Source organism: Takifugu flavidus, chromosome 3 (genome assembly GCF_003711565.1).
Source record: "Takifugu flavidus isolate HTHZ2018 chromosome 3, ASM371156v2, whole genome shotgun sequence".
NCBI lineage: Eukaryota > Metazoa > Chordata > Actinopteri > Tetraodontiformes > Tetraodontidae > Takifugu > Takifugu flavidus.
In genome coordinates this window covers 15,779,599-15,806,201 of record NC_079522.1, presented here as the reverse complement: position 1 = coordinate 15,806,201, position 26,603 = coordinate 15,779,599, and the positions used below count along the sequence as shown (strand labels likewise).

At 42.1% G+C, this 26,603-nt stretch overlaps 1 protein-coding gene across 3 annotated transcripts in view; it reads left to right on the top strand.

Moving 5' to 3' along the window:
* The window catches only part of LOC130522304 (rho GTPase-activating protein 6), a 58,413-nt gene that overhangs the window by 8,502 nt on the left and 23,308 nt on the right, over positions 1-26,603 (top strand). The window contains exon 1 of one of the 3 annotated variants that reach the window (XM_057026485.1): positions 15,477-15,846. The exons of the other annotated variants lie outside the window; for them this stretch is intronic. Coding sequence (XP_056882465.1) covers positions 15,805-15,846 — 42 coding nt within the window. The 5' untranslated portion in view covers positions 15,477-15,804. Of the gene's footprint in view, positions 1-15,476; positions 15,847-26,603 lie in introns of those variants that run through there. 3 annotated transcript variants of the gene reach the window in all.

The window sequence follows — 26,603 nt, the reverse complement described above, 5'->3', positions numbered from 1 at the left end:
TTTACCGTAGCGCACTCACCAAAGGTGCACAACAGATTTTGGAACTCACAAGGCGCTCCATATTATAAGGCGCACCTTATAGTCGTGAAAATACGGTAGTCTATGCAGAATGCATTTTTGGGTCCAGTCTCGATTATTGACAGAAACGTGACGTCTCCGCTGAGAAAGAACCATAGGATGCAACAAAACAGGAGAACGTGCTCCCGAAGCTTTTCAGGACCTTTTCCTCACAGTGGAGGAAAAGAGAACAGTTGGAAATGGAGATGGCTGAGAAGCAAACATTAATTTCCCCCGCCAGGACCTCTCTCTCTCTCTCTGTCTCTCTCTCTCTCTTTGTCTCTCTTTCTGTGTGTCTGGTGCAGATTAAACCTCAGCGCCAGTGAGAAAACACCATTTTGCATGCAGAGGTACCATGCGGAGGAGAGGATCCAGAGGCAGAAGGTGGATGATCCAGTTACACCGTTTTCCCATTCTGGATGGCAGAATATACGTCCCTCTGAGTATTTATGTGCACTTGAGTGACCTGTGTGTTGCCTAGCGGGCCCTCTAATGTGGTTTGCCAGTGGACAGAGGGAAAACATGGATCTCCTTACAAATGTGCCGGAGGGTGTTGAGCTTCAACTTTACATTTTACTCATTTAGCACATTTATGTTGCCTTCTGAATCTCTCGAAGTTCTGCTGTGACACTCACTCAAACTTTACCCACATCTCAAATGTGCCCACTTTGGAGCAGTGATGCCATAATTTTTGGAGTTATTCTGATACTGTGGGTCCATATTTCAAGAAATGGATAATGGTGAAAGTGTGTTAGCATTTCGAATGTTAGCTTACTTACTAGCTCTGGATTCGTTCATTCAACCCGGCCAGAAGGTGAATAACACCAGGGCACACTCTCAATTGGACCCACAGAGAACAAAACCTTTGTCCATTGTTCCAGAATCCCTTTAATTATAATTCTTCAAATGCTTCTTTTGCTTTTTGCCCATTCTCCAAACTATTTATTTTAAAATTGCATCAAGTCATTTGAGGTAACCCTCCCAGCCAAATACGCAAGATAACAAATGGAGAAGCAAGCTGGTTCTGGGTTTGAATCCCAGCTTGGGACATTTGACGTGGCTTGCTCCTCATTCACAGGCCAGTGACAGAAAGAGTGTTTCTTTTACAGTTGGACTTCAGCGTTTCTGCATTTGGTCCCTAATCCTTTTCGCTTTTTCTCAATTTTCCTCCACAAAGTCTCTGCGTGCATCTTTATTGGGAACACAGAGAGGACACCGAGCGTTCATATCCTGTTTCACTGCTAAAATATGAGCCCAAAGGAATAAAAACCAATTTCATTTTTAGTTTTATTTTGATCAAGCCCTGGACTTCAGCGGAGGTCATCTTTCTCTCGTGCCTCGCGGGCAAGTTGCTTCCAAATGCATGTGTGCAAGCTCCACTTTTGTTAATAAATATAGCTCAGGCGCAGCTGTAATTGGTCACATTAGAAGCAGCTCAGGTTGACCCCCGTGTCACACCTCCCTTTTATTACTAAATCAATTTGTTTTGTGCTGTATTTAGTGAGGATTAACTGAGTGTTCCTGCTCACACATGCAGGATTTAGGCCACTATGAGTACTAAGCTTTGAGAATTAATACCTGGCAGTGAGTGAGGAGACTTTTGCACGTGGAGGCAGTTTTTTCCGACTGATCACACTGGTTAAATATACCTTCAAATTCTTGTGAACCCATATTAAATAAGCCACAGCTTTGGACATAAACCCCATTTTGTGTTTGTGTGTGTGTGTGTGTGTGTGTGTGCAAGTGAATGAGCGTCTTGAGGTTTGTGGAATTATTTATTTGGAATTCCAGGTCAGCATCTTGGTGAGGCCCCAGGGCTCCTGCTGAAGCTGACTGACACTCTACCCCCAAACTTCCTTTGTCTTCCTGACCCAGCCTGTTTTTTTTTACAGACACATCCAACCTTTTGTCACCTTTACTGACTGAAAAAATCCTTGCTTGTTTTCATCTCCAGCTCAGGATCGATGCAGGAAGTCATGTCTGTGGTGCCCTCAGCAGTGAAATTAGTCATCTTTAATGCTTTTATATACAGTGTGCTTTCTTTTATTTGTGTTTACATGTGTATTCTAAATTCCCAGTCTTGTAAGCATACCTGGACCACCATATTTGATGATTAGAAATAGAAACATGATGAAAACTGGAATATTCTTGGTATTCTTGGTCTTCAAGAATCATTGACGTATCTTATTTTCTTACAATCTCAATTGCCTAGTTAAGTTTTGTAATAATAAAGTAATATGGATATTTTTACATGCCTGATGATAAGAAAGCTATCATCACTCACTTGTAATGCTCAATTCAGTCTGTGCTTTTTTTTATTGTGGCAGAAATGAATGGATTATTTACTCTCATTTATAAATATTAGCAAACAGAACCACAGAATTGACAGGATCCACTCTTGAGGGTAGCACACGGGTGTGTTTAAGATTTTGATGTTTTTACCGTTGGAGCGCGTATTTGTCTGGTAACTGATTGACAGGATGGCGATATTTCGCTAGTCGCCAGGAGGGGGCAGAAGAGCGCGTCAAAAAACCCCATCAAAAGTTTCCCCATCCCCAACTTAAAAAGTTCCTATAAAGTTTGGATTTGGGTTTTGTTTGTGTTGGTTGTGTTTGATAAAACAACACATAGTAGAAAATGGTCTGTAAACTTTAAGAGCTTGCTGAATACCCTCAATACAATCGAGTTTAAGAAGTCAGTCCACTCAACATTAGAAAGGTTTCCATCGGAGGAACGACGATGCTGGTCTAATGGTCATGCTGCAATTCCAACATCTGGTTGGCATGAAAATTGGACCAATGACCAACTTCTAACTGTCATCAAATGATTCCCTGGCTTAATTAAAGCAGAGAAGCTCTTACCAGCCATCTCTTCTTCCCCATCCTCCTGCATACAGGGAGAAACAAAACAGAATCAGGCAGCAGGCATTTGAGACCCAGCTGGGACAGTGACTGGAGCTATAAATAGAAACATAACACAGCAGTGGAACTTGAGAGTTCCACTAGGGAGAGAGACATTGGATTGGATTCAGTGTGTGTGTGTGTGTGTGTGTGTGTGTGTGTGGTGTGTGTGTGTGTATGTGTGTTTACGTGCATCGTGTGTTTACGCGCATCTCTCTTTATCTGTGTGCATGTACTGACCTATAAATGTGATATTAGAGTAAAGTAAAGTTTCTTTCTTTCTATGGAAGCAGTAGGAGAAAAACACTTAAATTAGCATACACAGACATTTAATGGACCCTTATTGTTGAGAATAAATGAGTAAAATCGCTTTTGCCTCCACCTAGAGGCCAAAGCGGTAGGTGCGAATTAAAATTGAGCATGCAAGTCAGAGAAGCAAAGCAAGGGTTTTGCCAGATCTTCTGATTGATAAAAAAAAAAAAAAAAAAAAGAACCAGAAATTCTCTGCCTGGACTCAGAATGTTGAAATTTTACATTATTATAAAGTAGCTGCAGTTCCCACAGACACTATAACCATTCAAATATACACCACAAGTTCTGTCAATATTGAAAAAAAATGGATTAAACTGTTTATATGTATGGAAAAGGCTAAAAATGGAAAACTGCATCATCCTAATGTGTGTGAGCGTAATAACTTATTCTTGCCAGCAGAAGGAGCGAATGAGTTGGTAAACGCAACGATGAGTCACGGCAAAAAAGGTGGGTGGTCTGCAATATGGCCAGTCACAGCTGTGCACATCTGTCTTTTCCGACTCTATGTCATAAGTATCAAACAAAAACATTACAATAGCTGATACCAGCTGCGCTCTGAACAAATTTTACTGCCCTGGAGCCAAGGAAAACTGTTTAAAGCCCACGGATGCGCCGTTTCTCCCGAAAAACCCTTTAAAAGGAGATTTTACAGGCTGAAAATATGTGAGGCTGCAAATATTTACATAACAGCCATGTTGGTGACCGCATTTATACAACCCAACATACATATAATCAACTCTAAATAACCATTTCCCCCAGAGTTTCAGCCGTTCAACAACAAAAATAGTGAAGAAAATATGGCCCTGCAATGTTGTTATTACACACTTGCAAAATATTCTTATATGAGACCACTGGGGCTGATTGTACTGTCACAAAATATATTTAACTAACACACACACAGTTTGGAACAGCATCACTTCCAAGCACAGATCATATTCTCTCCTGGAGAGTACCTTCCCAGAACATCAGTGTGTGTGTGTGTGTGTGAGAGAGAGAGAGAGAGGGAAAGAGAGAGAGAGCAACAGAGAGAGAGAGAGAGCAATAATTTCTAAGACTAAATGTTCTAATCCAGAGGGTCAAAGCTGGTTCCAGTTATCAGACACATAAAGGATTTCGTCTAGAGAGCACATCTGCTCCGGAGCTCCTCTCAGAACCTGGAGTCACAGAGGTCTCTCCTGGAAACATTCCACCAGTGCAGGAAGTGATGCCGTTTACACTTCCAGCAGAAGCAACAGTTGGTTTGATTGAAATAAAGAAAAAGTGTGGGTGGCTGATGTGATCAGAGATGGCCCCCATGGCGAAGGAAACCTGACGCAAGCATCAGTCTCAGCACCTTTAGGCCTCAATTTAACTCACTGTTGTGTTTGATTAGTTTCATCATCAGTCTTATTATTTTTAACTGTACAGTTATATTTCAAGGTATCTCCTGTGAACAAATGGCTTATATTGCAGAAATACTGTGGCTGGATGGGGCAGAAGAGGCGTTATTAGGAGCGCTGAGCCTGAACTGATGTGTATTAAAGATGACTGAGATTCCTGAATCATGCATTGGTACGTTCACCTGATGAACGTATGTCTGTATGGCGCTGGCATCCCAGCAGTCACTGGGTATAATTCAGGAATACACACAGGACATGTGGATGGACGTGTGTCCAGCATGGTGCACATGCGTGTAAGTCTCTCAAACACACACAGATGGAGGTAATTTAGATTTCTTTTTGCAATTGATAATATAGTTTTACCTGCAATAAAAAAATATACACCATATACTGTATACTGAGGGTAGGGAAAGTCATCAAATGAGAAAATTTCTGAAAGATAGAGTGGAAGTAACACACACACACACACACACACATACACACATGTTTGTGTTTCTTTGGTTTGTTTAGTTCTATCTTTGGGAGGACATTCATAAGAATAATGCATTCCCAAGCTACTTACCCAACCCTACCCATCCCAACTAACCCCCCAACCTTAACCCTGACTCTAACCCCATCCTAAACCCAAATCTAACCGCGACCTTAAAGCCTCCTCTTAATCCTCCAACAGACCTTTGATGTTGTGAGGACCAGCCTAAATGTCTTCACTTCCTCCTCCTCACAAATGTCATCACTTTGCTAGAAGAATGTGGATTTTAGTACTCAGTATGTACCAAGTACAAGGACACACACACACACACACACACACACACACACACACACACACACACACACACACACACACACACACACACACACACACCTGGATTATATTAGCACAGACTAGCGGGGAGGCTGTGTGTTAATGGGGATTTAATAGGCTCTGAAATGAGTTACCACAGTCATCCAGCATGTGTGCCAGAGTCAATGTGCAGCTCCCGCTCCACTTTTTATTTCTAAACATTTTGCACGTTTCCATGCAGTCATTTAAGTCACTTCACACTGATTTGGACCAGCAGAACCTCTGTGTCATGCAGTCACAACAGCTGTTAAATCTGGTGATGCTGGGGCTAAACATCAGCTATACATCCCTGCTTATGTTCTAATGTTGTTCTAAAGTATTTCATTAAAAAAATCCGTAATACATATATTATTTGCAATTTCAATACTTCAGTCTATCATCAATACCCCCAATTCCATTTCATGATTTTTCATCATTGAAATGAAATATCTGCAGCCAACTCTGCTGACTTTCATACCGAGGATCTGTCTGTTGCCATGACAACAACATGACGATGTAAACACAGTGCGGACCCTGGCTCTGGGGGCTAGAACAAAGAAAGCATCGTCCTGGAGCGTCAGCATTAAGAGAAATGACGCAGCCAACGTGAGATCTCTGCAGTGGAAAAGAGCAAAACAACATTGGCTCTGATGATAAATGGGACTGAAAATAGTGGCCAAGACATTGAGAGGTGTTCAGCGTCACTTATGGTGTTCTTCGTACCTCACTGGACATTACGCCTGCTTGTAACGTGAAAGAGGTATTTACATTTGTGAATAACTCCACATTGCAGGTCCAACACTGACATCTGACTGAATGTCTGACCCCCGATACGGTTGTGCATGTTATGGAAAAGCCAATAAAAGGAATAATCACAAAAAAATCACAAAAACAACACCCGAACATCTGCATAAGTCTCACTTTATATCCTTGCAAGGCATAAACATTGTCATATTTTCCTGGAAGGAACACCACCATCTGCCTGTCTTTAGATTTGCTAAAATTTGGTTTGAATTAAGATGCCCCAAATAACTTAAATGGGGACTGAAGTCTTGAGAAGAACCTCATGAAGCCATGGTGACAAATAAAGTGCAAAATTATCCAAAACAATCATTTCAAAGTCATGGAAAGATTGATTTATCTGTGTTGTTCTGTGTTGTTGAGTAACGACTTCTAAAAACCCATTTTCCAGGCTATAGATGTGTCCAGGCCTGCTGGAGCTGGTTCATTAGTTGTTTATTTGTCGCACACGTATCATAGATTTAACAAAAATAACCTTTTTAGCATCATTGATATTTAGTCCCGAGTGCTGGAAACCTTTTTTTTTGGTCCACATTTTAAAGTCAGACAAAACTTCACACTGCATTGGTGTGTGAGGACGAGCGCGGTGACTGTGTGATTCACGAGTACTCCTTCAGTTGGCCAGAAAAAGTGACAAACTGGACGTGTTTGCGCAGGCATCTGCTTATTTCGTGGTTAACTCGACCTAGCAGGAAGACGGACAAGAGCAGAGCCAGTGTGTTGTGGAGTGTGATTCCAAGTGTGGGCGTGGCCAACAGGGGCGTCAAGCTTGGATTCCGGCTGCATTCCAAAGACAGCAAAGGGGATGAGATGGATGTGTGGGCCTCCTCCTCCTTCTCAATCCAACTAAACACACAAAACTACAGCACAATGTTTCCCCTCAGTTTTGAGCCATTTAAAAAAGCTTCAAGGCAACACTTGCACACCCTAAACTGACCTATATAGTGCATAAGATTATTAGCAATCTAATTGTCTAGCACATTTCCTGTGACTGTATAATGACATGATTTCGATATTTTCCTTCAATTGGCAGGACTATTTTTATTATTATTATCAGCAATAATAATAACAATAATCATGATCACAATCAAGGCCATTTGCTCAAGAATAAAAGCATCACTGTCATGAGAGAAGGCAGCATTCCTAGAAGGCTGCTGTGTTTACACTGCTGCCTAAATATTTATGCTCTGAGCTGAGAAGTTCTGAGGCCGGTTGGCTCAGTCTTTGATAAAATATATTCTCTTAAAATTTGAACGTTTGATATATCTTTGGCCGTGTAACATATTCACATGTTTGGCTACATGACGTTGTTTCAAAAACAGATCCCAGAAACAGGTCAGATACGCATTTACTCAGATTAAACGTGAACTAATGTGCACTGATCAACACCTGACGCAGAAAAGATTGTGCACTTTGATTTGCATTGCAGGCGACCAAAATGGCAGCCGGGTTGAGTTGATTATCATCGAAACAAGCCGATATAAAGGCACTTGAAGCTCTGCCGGCTCACCGCACATCCTCATCCTGTTTAATTTTACTGCATTTGCATAAAAAAACAAAACAAAAAGATAATGAGAATGTGCCACTGTTTTTGTCCATCTGTGCACAGTATATGACTCACTGTGGCGGCAGCTTCCTTGTTTTACAAAATAGAAAAAGAGCATAAATGCCCCAAATTAAACATTTATACAGAAAATAGCCTAGCCTAAACACAAGGCAAATCAAGGCATGACATCACAGAATGCAACACACACTGATAATAAACTCCTGCATGAGCTCATTTGCACCGTTATTCAATATTTTTTCCCCTGAGGTAACGAGGAAAAAGATTCAACAAATATAGCTGCAAACCTTTGCTTCTGATCTAAAAATACTGAAAGTGCCAACTCTTATCTTTTGGGACCATATATAATGTCTGAAACACTTTTCTCTTTGGCCACAGGCACATAAAATGCCACCACATGTAATGTGGATAAAATGCACAAACGTTAAAGGATCTGCTTTGCAAGTTATTGTCTTACTAGAAACGAGGCGTCTGTCGTACCCTGGCGGTGATACAAAGGAGGAAACGACATATAATATCCATGATGGCAGATGTTAGCCTGTGTGCAAAAAGAGAATGTTTGGATAAGAGAGAAGGGAGAGAGAAAGAGAAAATCATTAAGCTGGGCTGAGATGATAAATTCAACACACTCACATCTAATCACTCAGTTGACACTTTATTCTATTAGTTGAGCCATTCCAACCCCCACCGGCTCACCCCGTCTCTGGAGGTATGCTGAATAGAAACACTCCTCAGTGGCCTTTTGTTTTGGTTTGCTGGGAGTCAATCTAAACTCACTGCATCATGCAAGACAGCATCAGCCACAGAGGAGAGGGGAGACCTGATGAAATGTTCCGGAGCTACCTCCACTCTTCCCGAAGGACACATGTCCAAATTTGTTGGAAGTGTTTTAAGTCGGAGAAAATCATTGACCTTGCTGTTTTACGCGACGCAGACTCGGTTGCGTTTTTCGCTGATCCTTGCACGTTTTTGTCAACAGCGTTTTTGTCTTCTTGGCGTTGGATGGACTCCAGACATGGACACCTTGACTTTTTCTCCAGATCTGCTCTCTTGCATGCGTGTTGGCCTAAATTACTCTCCCCAATTCCCCATCATGACCCAGAATCTTTCACTGCGGTGCTATAGCAACAAGTAGAGCCCATTTTCTACTTTCCTGCTGGCTTTGAATGCAGCACAAAAGTCCCAAAATGACTGCAATTACTCAGCAGGGTTTGACACCATGCAAGTGCTTCATGGCAAAAAATAAAATAAAAAAATAACCGTTTAAAATAGCTGGAGCATATCAAAGGGGCTAAAAAGGCAGGTGCACTAATGTACAGTATCATATGTGCTGACAGATGCACACAGGCACTATCACGCAAATGCGCACGTCCTTGTTACTGTCTCGTTTGGCACAGCTGGCCGGCTGTGATGCCATGGCAACTGTTGTGGCAGAAAACATTACGAAGGCGTAGGAGGTGAAGGACACTTGGTGTGCAGGCGTAGTCGCACGCACATGTGCATTAAAGTGGAGGAGACGGAGCTGAAAGACGAGGGCTTATTTGTAAAACTCTGCCTTTATCATGATGACTGAGGAACTGGGGTGCACGTCCGGGGAGTTGGGGGTTGGTTGCTGTGCACGTGACCTCGGTGAGAAAGAAATTATCCTGCATCATGTGCAGCACAATAACACAGCACGTCATGTACAAATTTATAGGTGTGTTGCAAAACAGTGTCAGGCGAGACTCGACAGCAGCAAGTTACAAAATTAACAATATTTAACTTATTTTGGTGTAAAACTCAGAATATTCAGATACTCCGACATCTCAACACCCAGAGATAATACGCTTGTGCAGTGATTTGTAGCAAACTAGCACAAACTATTATCTTTTGGGACCATTTATCTCTATAATGTCTGAAACATTCCTCTCTTGGGCCAAATGCATACAAAATGGATTACCACCACATGTGATATCAATAAAAGTAGAAGGATCTGGGTTGCAAGTTACTGGTGCAAAATGGCCTGTGAGCAAAATAACAGCTTTTCAGGTCTTGAACACATAATAAACAAAGACAAGAATTTAAAGGTGCCAGCCAGCACTTTGGGATTCACAAAGCTGCCAACCAAACAGTCAGATAAACCAGCTGACAGAGCAGCAAGATGGATGGACGGACGGATCAGCAGATACACGAGCGTGGCGAGAGGAAGACGAGAGCAGGCACACATAAACATAAAGAGATGAGTGGAAGGAATGACACACAGGGTAGACTTGATAAACCCAGGACTTGATTTCTTCCTCCGAAGTGACGTCAGTTAAAGTCAGGTGATGAAAACCTGTGGCTCTGAGAGGCACGCCTGTTGACATGGAGAGCACCTGTGCACACACGCACACAGAAAAAACCCTTTTTGGTTCAGAGTGATTTTTCGCCACTCAGGATCTATTTATAGATTCTATTTAATTGTTTCAACAAACATCTAAATCCCACACATTTATATGTTAAATATGCTGAAATAAACATTAGAGAGTCTTATACACATGTTTCTATGTGCTAAAAGAAGGAAAACCAAGTTTGCATTTTTCTTACATACTAGTTTGAAAAATATCAACCATATTCCAGGAAATAACTTAAAAAAAGACATACAATTAATTAAATGAAAACAAAACGACATGTATCGCCTACTGGTGCTACATGGTACTACAACAACAAAACGCACAAGAACAGTCGACTTTTTAACACATGTCCAATTAACTTACTGCAACATGAAATGATGATTTAAAATAATGTAGATTTTTAATATCTATTTAGAAAGACCTATGCACTTTATAGAAAACAGACTGGTAAGAATAATAAAACCCAATATAATAAGATAATGATGAAACATGCAGCGATGCATGATGCAATGATTGAACTGTAGATGTTCAGCTTCAAGGAGTTTTATAAAAATGTGGTAGAAATTACTACTACTAAATTAACACTATTAGAAATGACTAATAAAAGCTACTTCTGGACCAAAGTGGCGTTAGACTCCCTCAGTAAGCTCAGTCGATCGGAGCTGGTGTGGAGACGAGGTGCCTGCACGTGGGCTGACTCCACCCCACCCGGACCCCAACCCCCTGTTTCCTCCATACAGGCCTACAGGACACAGTATGGGGAATTTAGACCAAATGGGATGGCCAGACGATGGAAGCACCCAGATTGAATCCAGACCTACGTGGTCTTAACACTCTGTGTGTGTCTGTGTGTGTGTGTGTGTGTGTGTGTGTGTGTGTGCGCGCGTGTGTTTGTCTGCTGGACATTGAGTGATTGGTTCCTCTAGAAAAAATCTTTCATGTGGGTAACGTTATCGCTTAAAGGAGACAGATAAGATATATATTGTTGTATAGATTGCCTCCCAAGTGCAGGGTAACCAATTGTCTTTCTTTTACTGTCTCTTGCACACACACACACACACACACACACACACACACACACACACACACACACACACACACACACACACACACACACATTCCCCAGTTGTGAGGTCATTCCTCTGAGCCATTTTGTTCAACTTCTGCTGTAAATTCATTTATGTGTACCCAGGTTTTACCCCCCCCCCCCCCCACACACACACACACACAACCCTCTTCTTGTCCCTCATTTTATATCTCTTGCACCCGTTCTTAAATGAACTTGTGAAGCCTAGGTGAGAGTTTGTCATCTGAAAGAAAAAAAGGGGCAAAAGTCAAAGAACCCAAGCAGAAAAACAGGGGGCCGCACTTCAAGGTTCTGCTCTCATTTCTTTTATCAGCTGCACAACTGCCATGCATTGAAGTCTGTTTTGTCGCTGTGTTGGCTTTTCTTCAGCTGCATCTGATTAGAGTTTTAAACTGGATCGGGAACAGCTGTGACATCATTCTTGAAATATTTTTATAAGATTTGGACCGATTATTAGTGAATATTTGCGTCGGGAATAAAGAGTGCATGTCAAACAGTTAGGTCCAGAATTTATCTCTTTGTGAAACACTTGGCTCTTATGTGTGTTTGGTGTGAACTAAGAAAAACACTAGAAAAACTGATAGTAACGCTACATCTCACTGAGCTTTTTTTTTTTTCTTCATTCACTGTATTAAATAACATTTATGAAAAACAGGAAGAATCACTTTTGGAGTCAGTTGGTTCTATATTTTTTCCTCTTCACTGGCCACATTCAATTTCTTTTTCATTGACAAATACAAGGTCCAGATATCTGTGAATGTCAGTCTGCAGCCCAAACCAGCTGTGTTTGACTTTAGGCGCTCAGTCTTCATTTTGAGTGACATATGTGGTCCTATAGGTTGGAGACAGTGAGAGCACGAGCCACCGAGTGTTCAGCTGTTGTAGCAAATTTCTCTTTCTTTTCTGCTGCAACACATTCCCTGATATGGTGATATTCAGTGATGAGCCAATCTCATCTGCAGATTATGAATGCAGACATCTTAAAATGCTCACTGAACGTCAGACAGCAGCCAGGAAGTGAAACTGCTGCATCCAGTACTAATTCAAATCTAGGCATCAAATAATGATTTATTCCACCATCTTTGATCAAAGTATGAGAAGATGCTAACTGATGCTTTAAAAGTCGAAATAAGCTTGAATAAAATCCCAATGATTCCCACATTCTACTGGGAATAATTAATCATGACGTCAACTGAAATGTTTATTCTTCTTCATTCAACTTAATTCCCAATTTTGGCTGCCAGTGTTTACATAAAACCTACCCGCAATGACTGATTTTTTACTTTTTCAACATAGTTTGTGAAGTTGGTCTAAACTGTTATCAGACTCTAGAGAACTTGGGGAAAGCCTTTGATGACGTTTTGGTTTTCCTGAAGATTTCCATGTTTATCAGTAGCAACAAAGCTGCTGATGGGGTCAAAGGTCTCCCCTCCAACCCCCAGACATGGCTGCACATGTGCAGTGCACCCAGTGTTGTCTCAGATTGCCTTTTTGGCGACACACACTTTGATCGGCGCCCTGCGACATCTATTACGAGTGTTTATTAAACAGATTGAAGGACACGCATGATTTTTTTTCCTGTCATTTATTGGATGGTCCTAAAGCCCTTTAAGCAAATACTTTCCATTCGATGGAGTGATTTCACAACTCAGGCATTCGGCCTTTGGAAAGGAGGGTGCCGCGCCGCCTGGCTAAACGATGTAAACATTGGCGGTTTGCAGCTCGCCTTCTCAACTGCTCTGGAAATGTAGGTAGATGTGGAAATATTGGAAAGCTTCATTTGGATTCACTTGAATTTTATATTGCTATAAATACGTCTTTCACCCCAGGTTCAGAGCTGCCCCTAACAGAGTTCAGCACCTTATAGCAGGGATCTGCCTTATCAACACACACCAGCCGTGCCAAATGGAACAGTGGAAATTCCGGAGTGGGCTTTGAAATTGATGATAGGCCTTCAGCATCAGTTCAGGGTGGGAGAAGAAGTGACAGTGAGCTGAAAGGAGGTGCAGATTCTGCCCACTGGTCTCTGCAAACCTGAATATCATGTTTGAACATGCAGTGCTGCTTCATATCCTGTCAGTTGCCACATGCGGGAACACATTAGCGCATTAACTTCTTGTTTTTCCTCTCCCTCATCTCCAGGAATTCTTTCGTCTCTGACTGGCTGTGTAGTGTGTGTGCATGTGTGTGTGGGTGTGGGTGTGTGTGTGCATGTGTGATGGTCACAGTGGGACCAGTGAAACACCATTTTAGGAGACAATGGGCTCCTCCTACAGGACCATAAAACACAGCAGCTACCCTTGCAGCTTAGGTCCAGTCTGTGTTTTCTGGGGGAAAACAGCCTTTACATCCATTGCCTCCCTCCAGTCACCTCCACGTCATCTATCAAAATGTTGACTTGTGTCATTTTGTATCAGGATTTGGACGTGATTCTCTCCATGTGCTTTTCTTGAACCTTTTCCATGGTTTAATAGGGAGCTAATTACCCAGGAAAACAAGCAAACCAGACACTGCACGTACGTGCGGCCATTTAAAGAGTGAAAAAAAAGTACAGTAGCAACAACCCCTGGAAGGCAATCATTAAAGAAATATAAGCCTAGGCATAAAGCTGCCAGCTGCTTTGTGGTTACTTTTAACCCAGATTGAAGACAAAGTTACCTGCGTCCAAATGCTGAGAATGTGTGTAAATCATCTTTCGTACAATCAAAAGCTGACATGATGTTTGCACATTCCTTCTTTTTTTTCCTTCTCTCACAGGTCACTTGAATGCACACAATCTCAAGGCACTCCTACTGCTACGTATCATTTTGATTGAAAAAACAACTCAAAAATCTGGTGAAGCTTGACTGGAGGCCACTTGCTGTCAGCTCTGAGCAGAACTCAGCTGGTTGAGTCACTCCCTAGTCTGTTATCTCCAGATTTGAAAGGGAAGCGAACATTTCTCTCGACTTCTTGTAATTCTTTACATGGTCACAGCACTATCAGTGAGGAATCCAGGATTATTCTCTTAATTATTAACTCCGCGGCTCATTCTGTCTGGTTATTGAAATTTGCAGAAGAAAGCGTACAGCACTTGTGTCTTTCGCAATAAAAAAAAGAGCTGAGAACAGCAAATGAATTACATTAGCTCGCACTTTTTGTTTGGGTCCTTGGAAAACAAGAGTTGAAATCTTGGAAGTGAATGTGTTCTAATGTCAGACTGTTCAGTGGTGCTTCCTTATTAATGATTGCATAAGACAAGCAGAGGCAGCTTGCTTTCATGGTTTCCTTAACACCACGGAAAAACTAAAACCGCTGTTGATTAAAAATAACCTCAATTTTTGACGAAACTCAGTAAACTATTTTTTGGGGGGTTTTGGGAGATTTCACATAATTTACAGCTTTGGTCCACTTATTTTCAGATGACTGCTTACTTTCCTACTCTTTTATTTGTCAAACAAGCAACAATGTACCTATAAAAATCGAATTCTCCCTAAAAGTAACTCCCTGGATCCAATGTAATCTATAAAAGATCCATGTAGGTCACTATAGTGAAGTATTCTAGCAGCCCTGCCCATACTGTTGACTGTTGATAACCTAAGCTCTCCTCCTTCATGGCCGCCTCTCTTTCTTCTAGATCTGTTTCTCTGTGTCAACTATCATAGAGCTTAAATTTATTTTATACTCTGGGGTGTTTTAGGATGGATTTGTGTCCTGTAATTGAAAGCACCGAATTCATACTTCTGTCAGCTCAGATTGTCAAAGTAAACTTCCTCCGCTTCTCCCGTTTTCACTTGGGAATTCACACATCCTGCACATCCTTTATTTTACTTCAAATCTAACCTTAAATATTAGTGTCTGACAGAAAACTTGTTGCTTTGATTCCTCATGACAAATCCAGCATCCGTTGATGATTGAATCTAACGTGCATGCACTAAAACGCGCGCCTGAATGTACAGCTTTGTGTTTGTTTGCATGCGTATCCGCGTATGTTTGTCAGAGACTTGCAGAAACCAATTCAAAGTGGCGTTTTACACATTGTTTTAAACCCCGTGGTTTCTTATGCTTTGGGGGCATCTTTTAGGAAATCCCGCCAAAGCATAAGAAAGCATACGGAATACATTTACGCAATTGAATTCTGAACTGAACGTATTATTTTGAAAATCTGCTGCCGGAAACTCCACGGCGTCACGGACTTGACGACTCGCGCTTCTCCTCGCCCGGTTCAGCAGCATCAGAGTCCGCGCAGCGCGCAGTATGGATCCGTTACGCATGACGCACCGTCCTGTCAGGCACAGAGGCTTCTGTGACCCGCGACTCTGGCTGCTGTGAAGACATCAACTGTTAATGGAAAAAGACAGTCGAAGTCTGCCTGTGATTGAGAGGAACAAGTGAATCGTGAAGCCTCGTTTTCCGTCTCCAACGCGACGCACAGGCTTTTCCCCCCTTATACTTATTTTTTATTTTTACGGGACTATTATTTGCTGCCTTTCCTTTTGGTTGAGTGCTATATGTGGATAGTTATTGTGGACCATGGGAGACTCCGTGTTTCTTGACAGGCAAAATTCTTATCTCGTAAGTACTCGATTTATTGGCCATAAATTAATTAGAAGCACTTGAATGCTGCTGATATGGCGTGCTGAGAGCTTAAGCGCACTTGTGTACACGTCTGGCGTGCGCTCATATTTGGACCACAGAGAGAGATGTTTATTTTAGGTTAACTTGTAGAGTTTGATGTTTCTACATAGAATTATTCATTTTTTCCAGCACTGCATACCTGCATTATTGTGTTTAGCTTTTCTTTTAATTGGACCTTTGTGAGCGCTGACAAAAATAACAGTCAGTGTTTGAAAATGGAACGCAACTTCATGTGATGGAACGTCTGAAGTGACATGTGGTGCGCACGACCGCACATGTTTCCTGGTTTTGAAGTGGGGACTTCTGCTTAGAAAGCAGCTCGGCGAAGGGTTGAGATCTTAAGCGACCAGTCGCCACATTGCAGAACAGCTTACATAAAAGCGCCAAAGACTGTTGCAACCTCCACTGCGTGGTGCATTTTGCCATGCACCTTCTGGCATCTCCCTCTCCTCCTCCTCCTCCCATGAGGAGTCTCTCTGCCGCCTGTTCCAGTGACCTGTCCCATCTTTATGACTAATGTTACTGTGGCTGGAAACCCTCATAAAACTATGAGCTGTGATTGGAAAACAATACTCTTTCCCTGGCTCAGCTAGAGGACACTGCGGTCTGGGTTTGTGCTTGTGGTGGTGCGACCTGTCACCACACAGCCAACAGTGATGGTGTCTAATACTCACTGACCACAAGCCGAGATGGCGTAGCAGATAAATTCCCTACTCCGATAGGTTTGCAGTGTTTTACAATACTTCTTACTGGTTTTAAATTTGGTGGTATGTTGCCGCAGTTAATGGGAATGCAAATTAGACGTGTTTGCCAGCGTGTCATTTGATCAATTCGAACACATAAGTCACAAAAACAGTTTTTCTTCTTCGTCTTCTTGACTGTTTTATCCCTTTCGGGGTCACGGGGAGGGTCCACATATGGGCGAGGGCAGGGTCCACCCTAGAATGAGTTGCCAGTTCATCGCATGGCCCTTTATGTGAGCATTTGTGGGTTTGGTGCCTAGTTCAAGAAAAACAACTTTCAACCTTCAAAAATATTCCGAATATCAATAGCGCCCCTACACACATGAAAGGTGCAATCTTATGTGGTTTCAGCTTGTCTCAAAATTGTTGGCATCTCCAGTTGATCCCTGAGCTGCCTGCCCCCTAAATACACTGAGAAAGTAGGAATTTTTGTAAACAACACGGGGGTTGTCAACTTTAAAAAAAAACATACCAGGGGAACAGGCGGTGCACCAAAACAGAACAATCCACCATCCAGCCAATCACTGACGAGATGGTTGGGGTAGAGGCTCAGGGCTAGTATGCGCAGAGATATAAAACAAATAAAAATTTTAAATGTTCAACACCTAACAGCTGGAGTTAACAGCCATTTTAGCAATGCTAACGTAGTGCAGATTCACTTTCGATGCACATTCAAGAGTTATGGAAACAGTGTTTTGTTTTGGATTAATTTCAAATGTCAACGGATGTGGTGTCATTCAAGATTCCATAGTGCACCTTTAACTTTACAGCATGCACTTTTGTGTTTTGAAAAAAACAAAAAAAATTGCATTTTGTACTGGATTTTGAGCTTACGGCTGGAAAAGTTCTCATGGAATGTACCCGCATAGTTCACACAACAGCTACAACATTGCCACACCCTTTCTTCTTGCATATCAAGCTATTTCAGGTGCAAACATATTGTACCATCGACCGTATCATCTACATGCTACTTTTCTAAGCACAAGCCTTTTGTTAAATACCAGACTCTGCAATGGACCACTACATTGCATAGGCTACATAAATCAATGTTTGGATATCTTTGAGCATCTGCGAGCGTTTTCATTTGGATTTTCCCCGATGTCACTCTTGTATTGTTGCTGCATCCAACTTCTTGTCTGACTGCAGATTCTGTGAAAAATAAGATCTATTCTATCAAACATAGCTTTGCCAACATGCTTTGCCACACCTGGCGGACTTATATTCATGGCTATGATAAGCTTTGGCGGCTGCGGCATGGTGGGAGCGCAGAGCAGACGTGCCTAGTGGAATTTTGGGGGTCAGGGTCAGGATGAAGAGCTCAGACACACAGAAGCTGTAGAGTCAGTTAAGGTATTGGAATCAATAGGGTTATGGTTCCTGTTGGGCACCACTCTGCGGAGGTATTCTACTTAAGTCTAGCTAGATCTACCTGGCACAGACTAAGAAAACAATACAGGGATTATACTCCTTACTTGTGTCGGGAATAAGTGATCCTCCAAGAAGAGTGAAGGGATGACCCTTACAGTCTTGTTAAAAGAAAGATCTATTTGGAATGTGCTACTCTATTGAAATGGTATCTGACAGTTAAGTGCATTTGTAGCCACTCCTAAGAGGTGAATTTTCTTTATTTGCTGTCTGATTAACCTGGGATAGAAAATTAGATACACCCTTAAGTACATTTTCCCCTGTGTGTCTGATCAAATAGGCCACAGAAGCTTTATGGATGAAAAACAAACAGAACAAAATGCTCACAAAGCTTGATGATTGTAAATATATGTCATCTTTCCCCATGAAACCGCACATTTATTGCACAAAAGCAACAAATAGCGAAGGGTTATATCCCTGCCAGTGCATCATAACTAAATACCAATGGACTCTCAGCCAGACTGCTCATTGCAGTCTCATAAATCCTCAATGCTGAGGTTGAACATCATACTGGAATGCAGTTAAAAGATAATGACAATGAAGCACAGCCCAAAAGCAAAATGCATTCTTGTTACTCAAGAATTATGCCCCCTCCAGGTGCTGAGGGTGGCCAAATTGTTTCGACAGACCTGCTTAGCCAGACCAATTTTTCTCCGAGGTGTGCAACAGCTGCCCATGGTTGCCATGGTGTAAACATTAATTGTCCTCCACTCCAGGAAAGCTGTGCTGATGTTGCGTGATGTATCCTCCTTGTGGCATCATGCTAACACAACACTGAATAATTCTCCTTTGATTTGAAGCAGAGTTCCTCATAACAAATTCTTCATGGTCTATTTTGTTACTTTCCCAGAAAATTAATAAAGGATTCATATCTTTTTATTCAGGTATTGTAACGTTGCTTATTTCTAATGAGCATGCTAAAACTTGCCTGAATAAGCTTCAATGTCAGTACATGTGAGGGCACATATTTAATATATTTTCCATACATGCGCTGTCTTGATTTGACAAAAGTGCACCTTTGTTAGTGTAAACAACAGTTAAAAAAACCTGTTCCATCCACCCCCTTCTTCTTTTTTTACATTTCTCTTGTGAGCTTTTTCCACAGCCTGACAGGTAAAAGACATGTACCCTTCAAAGGTGTACTCTTGGGAAAAGGAGCCTGCTGTTTTGCTGATGCTCTTGCCAGCTGCAGAATTGTATAGTTTCATAGGTGAAGTAATACAAAACCTGGATGTCATATAATTACAGTGGAGTGTGTTTTACAATAATGGATATGAGTGAAGTAATCCTGGATGGAAAGCAGCCAGCTCTGAGGTCTGAGTGACTGAACAATGAACGTCTTTGTCTCAAGACTTTGTTGTACAGGTGGAACTGTCACAAGTTGTAAGCGACCCCATAAATGCAGGGCTGCTGCAGGTCACAACTCAAACCCTGCAGGACTGACAAATGTGCCACCGCTGCGCAACACAAAGGAAATATTGACAAAATGATTGATCGTCCTCCTCCTGTGTCTCCCTTTGTCCTGTTGGATCGCGAAACACATAACAAGATAAAAACACTTCTCATCAGTCCACTTCTCTCATCACTGACCATCCAGGGACTCCTGTCAGCCTGGTTGAGCGAGTACCACCCCCACCCCCCCAAATAGATCATCGTATTTTGCATCTATGCAAATCATTGTTTTCCAGAAATTCCTGTCCCCCCCCCGCTTCTTCCTCCAGCACAAGTCTTGACCCACTGTAACCTCCACACCTGTTGGTGGGTGACCTGTTCTTTTGCATTAGGTGTGTTTGTTTTACTCCCGTGCCACTCCTAGAACAAACAGCACTGGCACAAAAAGCCACAAAGCTTCATATCTCATCTCTGGGCTCTATTTTCCACCCATGTGTGGAGTCGAGGCCTGAATGTTGCAATTCCTGTTCTGCTAACAGTGCTGACAAGACTCTGTGTCCAGTATCCATGTTGTCAATATACATACATGAACATGGGGGTGTCCACATAAATAAGGGTATACCTTATTGTACCGAAATCAGCCCTTTTGCATTTCAGTGAGGGACAATCTGTGTTGCATAGACACAAGGATGTGCAGGACAGTTCCAAGAATTCCAGTATTAACATCTTCCTGGTAAATCCTAAGCCACTGTGTCAACATTTGTAAAAATCACCTGGCAAAAGACTTATTATTATTGCTTTCAGATTAGTGTAATTAAGCTTGCCGCACCCTCCGGCGACAGACCGCACAACCTTGGCGGAGAGCTAATTGTGAAAATAGAGCCCTGTCAGTTATTGTACGGCATAATTGATGAATGAAAAGACTTTATTGATTTGAAGGTCTATTCAAATGACAATTTTCATCAATGCACACAACCCTGAGGCACTCCACAGAGCAAAATAATTAGCCGTTTTAACACGCTTACATGCACACGAGGGGGTGCGTGGCATCGAGCATTTATGCGATTCCTGACAGAGTAACGTAGGTGTGTTGTTCGTAACAATGAATCTACTAGGAATTATTGTCTTTTCTTCTCTCTCTCTGCTGTTTTTGAGATAAAAACTCCTTCAGTTCAGCTGTTATTTTTTCAGTGGATCAGGGCTTTCTGACCTCTTATCATGCCTCTCTTCTTTTCTGACACACAGTCCAATGCATTCATGAACCTCACACTCCGAACGGTCATCTAATGCCTGCGTAGAGCTGTCAGAACGTGGCAAGGGAAAAGGGAACGCTCAAAATTGCATCCGTCCCTCGTTTTTATTTCTAGGCCCTGTCAGGGGGAAAAAGGCGCTTGTTTTATTTTCAACAACCAAAGAGAAAGTCCGCCCTCCTTGAGACTTGTCTTTTTATGGAGATGGTCGAGGGCTGAGTAGGAAAACGAAGTAGGGAAAGTTCTGGCAAGATCTGATCTCCTTGCCGGGGGAGGTGTGATACCTCTTTCGCTAGGCCTGAGCGAAATATGGGCTGTAGATGTCTGAAGGAGTTTGATTTACAGCTGGAGCGCTTGCTTTCTTCATGACCTCACCCAGAGGTGTTTCTTTCTGCAGAGAAAGTTGAGGGAGTTGGTGATCAGGTTCAATAAAAGGGTAGGCATATTTCTTGACTGTTTAGGTAAATGTCATTCACCACAGTGCCATGTGAATTATTACATCAGAGCTTGGGAATTTCTAAAAGTATGTACTTTGATGCTCGCGAAGCTGAAGCATGTAACAATCTGGAATCAGGTCAGCGCTAATTGAGTTTGGCATCTTGGGTATTTTGAAATCCATCTAAACAACAAATCTTTTACGCACTCACATGGGACACACGTAAATGAATGATGCACACAAAGCAGAACTAGGACGAAATCACAAGAATGTACTGTGCTGTTCTTCAAAAATCCACTCTAGCTACTTCAGAACTGACCAAAAGACAGGAATATGTCTTTCTCAAGAGTTTGCTTGAGCGTAATATCAACAAAGATGACTTCAGTTTGAAAGAGTGCAACTAAATACTTAAGTTCTGTCTATAAAATGAATTTATCTAGAAACTTACCATGGGATAGTTGCTTGATACAATATAGGTTGATACAATATAGCTGAAGAAGGATTTTTACTAGTTTCTGTTTAACATCAAAACTGCTATTCTGTCTCAGAAATTGAATTTGTTTGTCCTTTTAAATATATTATGTTTGGTTATTTCTCACCTATTGTAAAATAAAGATACATTTGGATTTCAATTAAGTTTTTCCATGTATCATAGGGGTCAACAAACTTCGTATCCAACCTACTGACTTTGATAGATCATGCAATGAACCGTTGTCCATTTTCTGTCATGCAGGTAACTTACTTTTGGTCTAAACTCCACCCAGTTCTTTTTTTGCAGTTTATCTCTATCTAAAGAGGAAACAAAATTGTTTCTATGTGCACCAGTTTTGTTGAATATGTTTTACCTGAACTGTGCACAACGCTGCCTCCTGTGACATTTGGTGGTATTACAACACTTGTTCATGCAGAAACAGGGATGAAATGAAACCCCAGTGATGGGGTAAAAAGTTCCCTCTGTTTCCCTGGGCAGAGCTTAAATGAGCCTTTAGAGTCTGAAGAAAATGTCTTGTAACTTCAAATTGCAAAGGCTACTGTTAGCTATGGGATGGTAGCGCGGGAAATATTTTAGCAGTAAAGTGACCTTTACAGCTTGATGAGTAAAGTCCTGGATTAAGGTGCAGGGAACACTTTACTTTTTTACACAGATGAAATTTAGATAAATATGCCCCCAAACATGGCAGAATAACAGTGATTGCTGCTAAGATGTCTAAATGGGTTTACACAACTTTGGCAGCATATTCAAGCAAGTTTGCTTCTTCAATCTATCCAAGGCAGCCTTCATACGGAGTATAAATGAAGGTGAACAAGTCACCACAAGGTGAAAAGTGGCACATCCTGCTTTAGAATAAATACCTTCGTTCTTAGTCACTTGGCCTGTCAGATGAGATGATGCTCAGAGCTATAAGCATACGTGACTAGCTCACATCGCCCCATTGATCATAACTGATTTTGTTTTCCAAATGTGGAGAGCATAAAAAAAAATGATCGGAATGAAAGACAAACATGGCAAGTGATGAATTAATAGAAACAAGGCCGGGGAGATGGAGGCAATGATGATTGAACTGAAGGTGGAAGTTGAAGTTTCATGCTGGTGACAACTCAGAGAGTCCCGATGAAGGAAATATTTAGAGCCAGGAAAAGAATAACAGCAAAGAAGCCAGGAAAAACAGATTTTCGTGACAAGAATAACACACACACACACACACACACAGACACTCACACGCAAATGCAGTGGATACCAAGCACAGTTTATATTTTGGGTGCATTTAGTTGCCTGGTATGCACATATTTGCAAATGGCACAAACTCATTCTGTGTGTGTCCAGGTATTTAAGCTGTGAGTGTGTGTTGTGTGCAGATTTGAGACCCTGGAGTTCAAGGGCCCTTTGACTAAGACTAGATTAGCTGCTTTCAGACTTGGCCCTGGAATGTGAAGATCAACAAGTGTGTCACGAAAGTACTGCACACTTCATTATGACACGCACACTGTTTACCTTCCGATATATTAGTCCAAGAATATTCCTCCTGTCCTCACGTCTGTTTTAATTCTGGGACTTAATTTGAACGATTCAAAGAAGCACTACCTGAAAAAAAAGTTTGTTCTATTCAGAGTTGTAAAAAGTAGCCACAGTTCTGTGAACACATGTGTTTAAAGATGACAAAATCCAACTGATTTCAATTAAGTTTATTCAATATATGTCAGATACTTAAATCCTCGTCAGTCAGTTAAATTGACATTTGGTAGTTTTATTCTTTGCAATTTACATTATTTTATCAGGAAAGAATGTCTTCAGAGTGAATGATAAGTAATAAACGTCTAGGTTGATAAAAAGTGATTATGAAATCGGCAGCAATGTGAATCAACTGCAACATTATGAGTAAAAACATTAAAGTCCTCTGTGTGCTGGAAGGTGAATAATAGAGCAATAACAGGAAACATGGAATTCATACGCTGACTGATGGATGGATGGTTGCGTAATGTCTAATAGAAATTGTGATGCTGGCCGTTGGGTCCTGAATGAACAGAAGTTTCAGCTGACCTCACATTGAAATCCTGTCGATGTCATAATGCTGCTTTTCATTGATGTAGCTGCAGCCACCATGTGAGGCTCCATTTATCTTTTATATTTGCAGAAACGGGTCGAACAGAGCGGGAAGTTCCGTGTCGTTTCGGAGTGATTTAGCACAGTTGCTGACCTTATAAATGGTGTTGAATGATAGCTGGTGGGTACCTGCACATTGTATGAAAGGCTTCTTTCACCAAGTTTGGCAAAAGTAGGCCTAGAAAGGATTGCTTCTTGAGAGCCATTAAAACTTTCATAACCATAACCAAATTAAATCTGGGATCACGTATGTCCAACAGCTCAGCACAGAAGGGGGGACAACTATGTGTCATCAGGGAACTAAGTCCCATTAAAACAAGTGAAAACCACTATCCTAAAGCCAAGTCATGCTTTTTATTTACAACATTGCTGAGACCTTAAGCAGACTCCAGCGCTGTCGCCTGACCTTGACCTGCCTAAAATCATAACTCTGTTACCGAAGCACAGACCTGAAGTGCTCTGATCCGCCCTCTTGTTCTGCATGTGTTTCCTGCATAGCATTTCTTTAATCTGCTGGTCCTTGAGGACCAGCTGGAGGTAAAGATAAATAAAAACATGCTAATTCATAAAACGTCAAAGTTTTTTTTTTTTTTATCAACACAAATGGGAAGTGTAGAGGGAGAAGGCCTGTAAGGGTGTAAACATAGAATCTTGTGGGGTAGCTTTGGATTTTTTTGCCTGCTAGCTCATATTTTGGTACACGTTGTGATCAGCTATTCAAGTTCTTGCTCACAAGTGCAAGACTGACTTTAAACGCGATCTGTTGCTTTCATGGATAAGTGTTAGTGGGAAGGTGATAAGTGCTTTGCCATGTTAATTAAACACCACATTATCACATACTGGCCTGACCTACTAATTACCATTAACACTTACAGAGTTCTTTACTGGCACACACTCATTCCACACTCGCGCTCTCGGTCAGTTTAAAATGGGCTGGGTGTCAGCACCGGAGCGAGCCTTCTGTTCGTTCCCTTTCCGCTAGGAAATCAATAATGGACCGGCCGACCCCACTTTGACCTGTGTTCCACATGCACGGCCGGCGTGCGCACACCCACGCAGTGTCACATCCACTGGCCGGGGAAGAGAACAAAGCAATGCTGGGCCGCGGCGGGCGTGGCGAGGAAGTTACACTTGGCTCAAACTTCCTGGGCTGAAACAAGGCCGATGGCTTTAAACAGAGATTTAATTACTTCTGAAGGGTTTTCTCTTACACGCTTCATTGTTGAAGCTTTGTTGTTGCTGATTTACATCATATTGCTGCAGTAGACAATTTCAGGTTCTTGTCTGTTCTGTTTTTGAACCTCCTACAAGAGGGTCTGGCATGTCCTGTTGCCATATTTAGAACATCTTAAATGGTAAATTTAGCTTTCACTGCATTCAAAAAGTAAGCATAGCCTAACTAGTTTCCTTCAGCATTCTTATTTTCTTTCTTTAAATGGCTGCTCTGTGGTCTATTTAGGCACATGTGACAATCCAAGTATTAACAGAGAGGACCAGGTTTGCCAGTGGAGATTAAAAAAGGAACGTGCAGAAATGCCTCTTTTCTGTGCGTGCACATTCATCCGACATGATGTAAGTGCTGAGCAGTTGCTGGTCCACCGGTGGTCCCCGGAGGCTTTCGTTTCACCATGTCTCAGCTGGTCAAACATTCCAGCGTAGACATGGAAGACTCACTCAACACTGGAAGCTGCACGTTGAGGGGGGAAGGGGGCTTCTTGTTGACCTTCCCGAATAGACCCTGGGTTGCGGAATGGAGGGCCTTGAGTTGTTCTTCACTGAGACGCAAACGCAGTAACGCCATATGACAACAGAGAAGTGTCATCTTTGATCCAAACTGGAAAAGTCAACACGGTCACAGGGCATTTGTACATATTTCACAGAGGGTGTTTGTTTGTGCATGAATGAACATCCGCACACACTCCACATGATCTTCCATGTAGGAAAGCAGCAGGTACATGCATGCAGACGTGCTGCATTTGCACATACTGTACTTGTTCCACATGCCCAGTCTTTTTCTTTTTCCACCTGTGGACTACATCTTCTGAACATATGAAGCAGCTGCATATGTGACCCACGCACGCACATCTGAGCTCCCCTGTAAATTCCACCATGTGTCTCACAAAGCGACCACGTCTCTGTCATCTCCATCAGCAACGGGGAACGGGCCGTCAGGTTCTAATCCCGGCTCTTTAACTACCGTGCAGGATTAACGGGGGAGTTTTACAGAGACTCTGCTGTGATCCTGCTGTGTTGAGTAGATATGACGGAACAAGTCGCAGCAAGGGAAAATCCAAGGCGACGCGCTTTACTTTTATCGGCTCATGTTCTCGCCACTGGCTTGAAAAACCCCCCAACTATTCCCTAATAGGATCAGCTTATTCGCTTACATTCATGAAAACATCATCTGAAGCCTGGGGAGTGTGTGATCTGTGAAGCCACACACACACACACACACACACACACACACACACGCACACACACACACAGTTTAATGAGTTATCCATGCATTTAAACTCTGTTCGCACTTTTTCTGTTCGTACAACGGTCAGGAAGTCCCTCTTATCCTCAGCGACAGAAGCTTCCTTTAAAAATGCCAACTCACCTCATGTGTCCCGCACGTTAGCGTGGATATTTGCACCGAGGAAGTTTTGGGCTCCCCCCTGCAGAAACATCCACAACGACAGGACACTGTTCAGAAGCTGACAACAGCGTCTTGACGGCAGCTGTTGGAGCAATGACAGACCAAGGACATTGGGGGGGTTGAAATTAATTGCCAGAAATTCTTGAATTCATCGTGTAGGCTGAGATGTCTGGAAACGCTTTGGTCATTAGGTTGCATCAAAGCA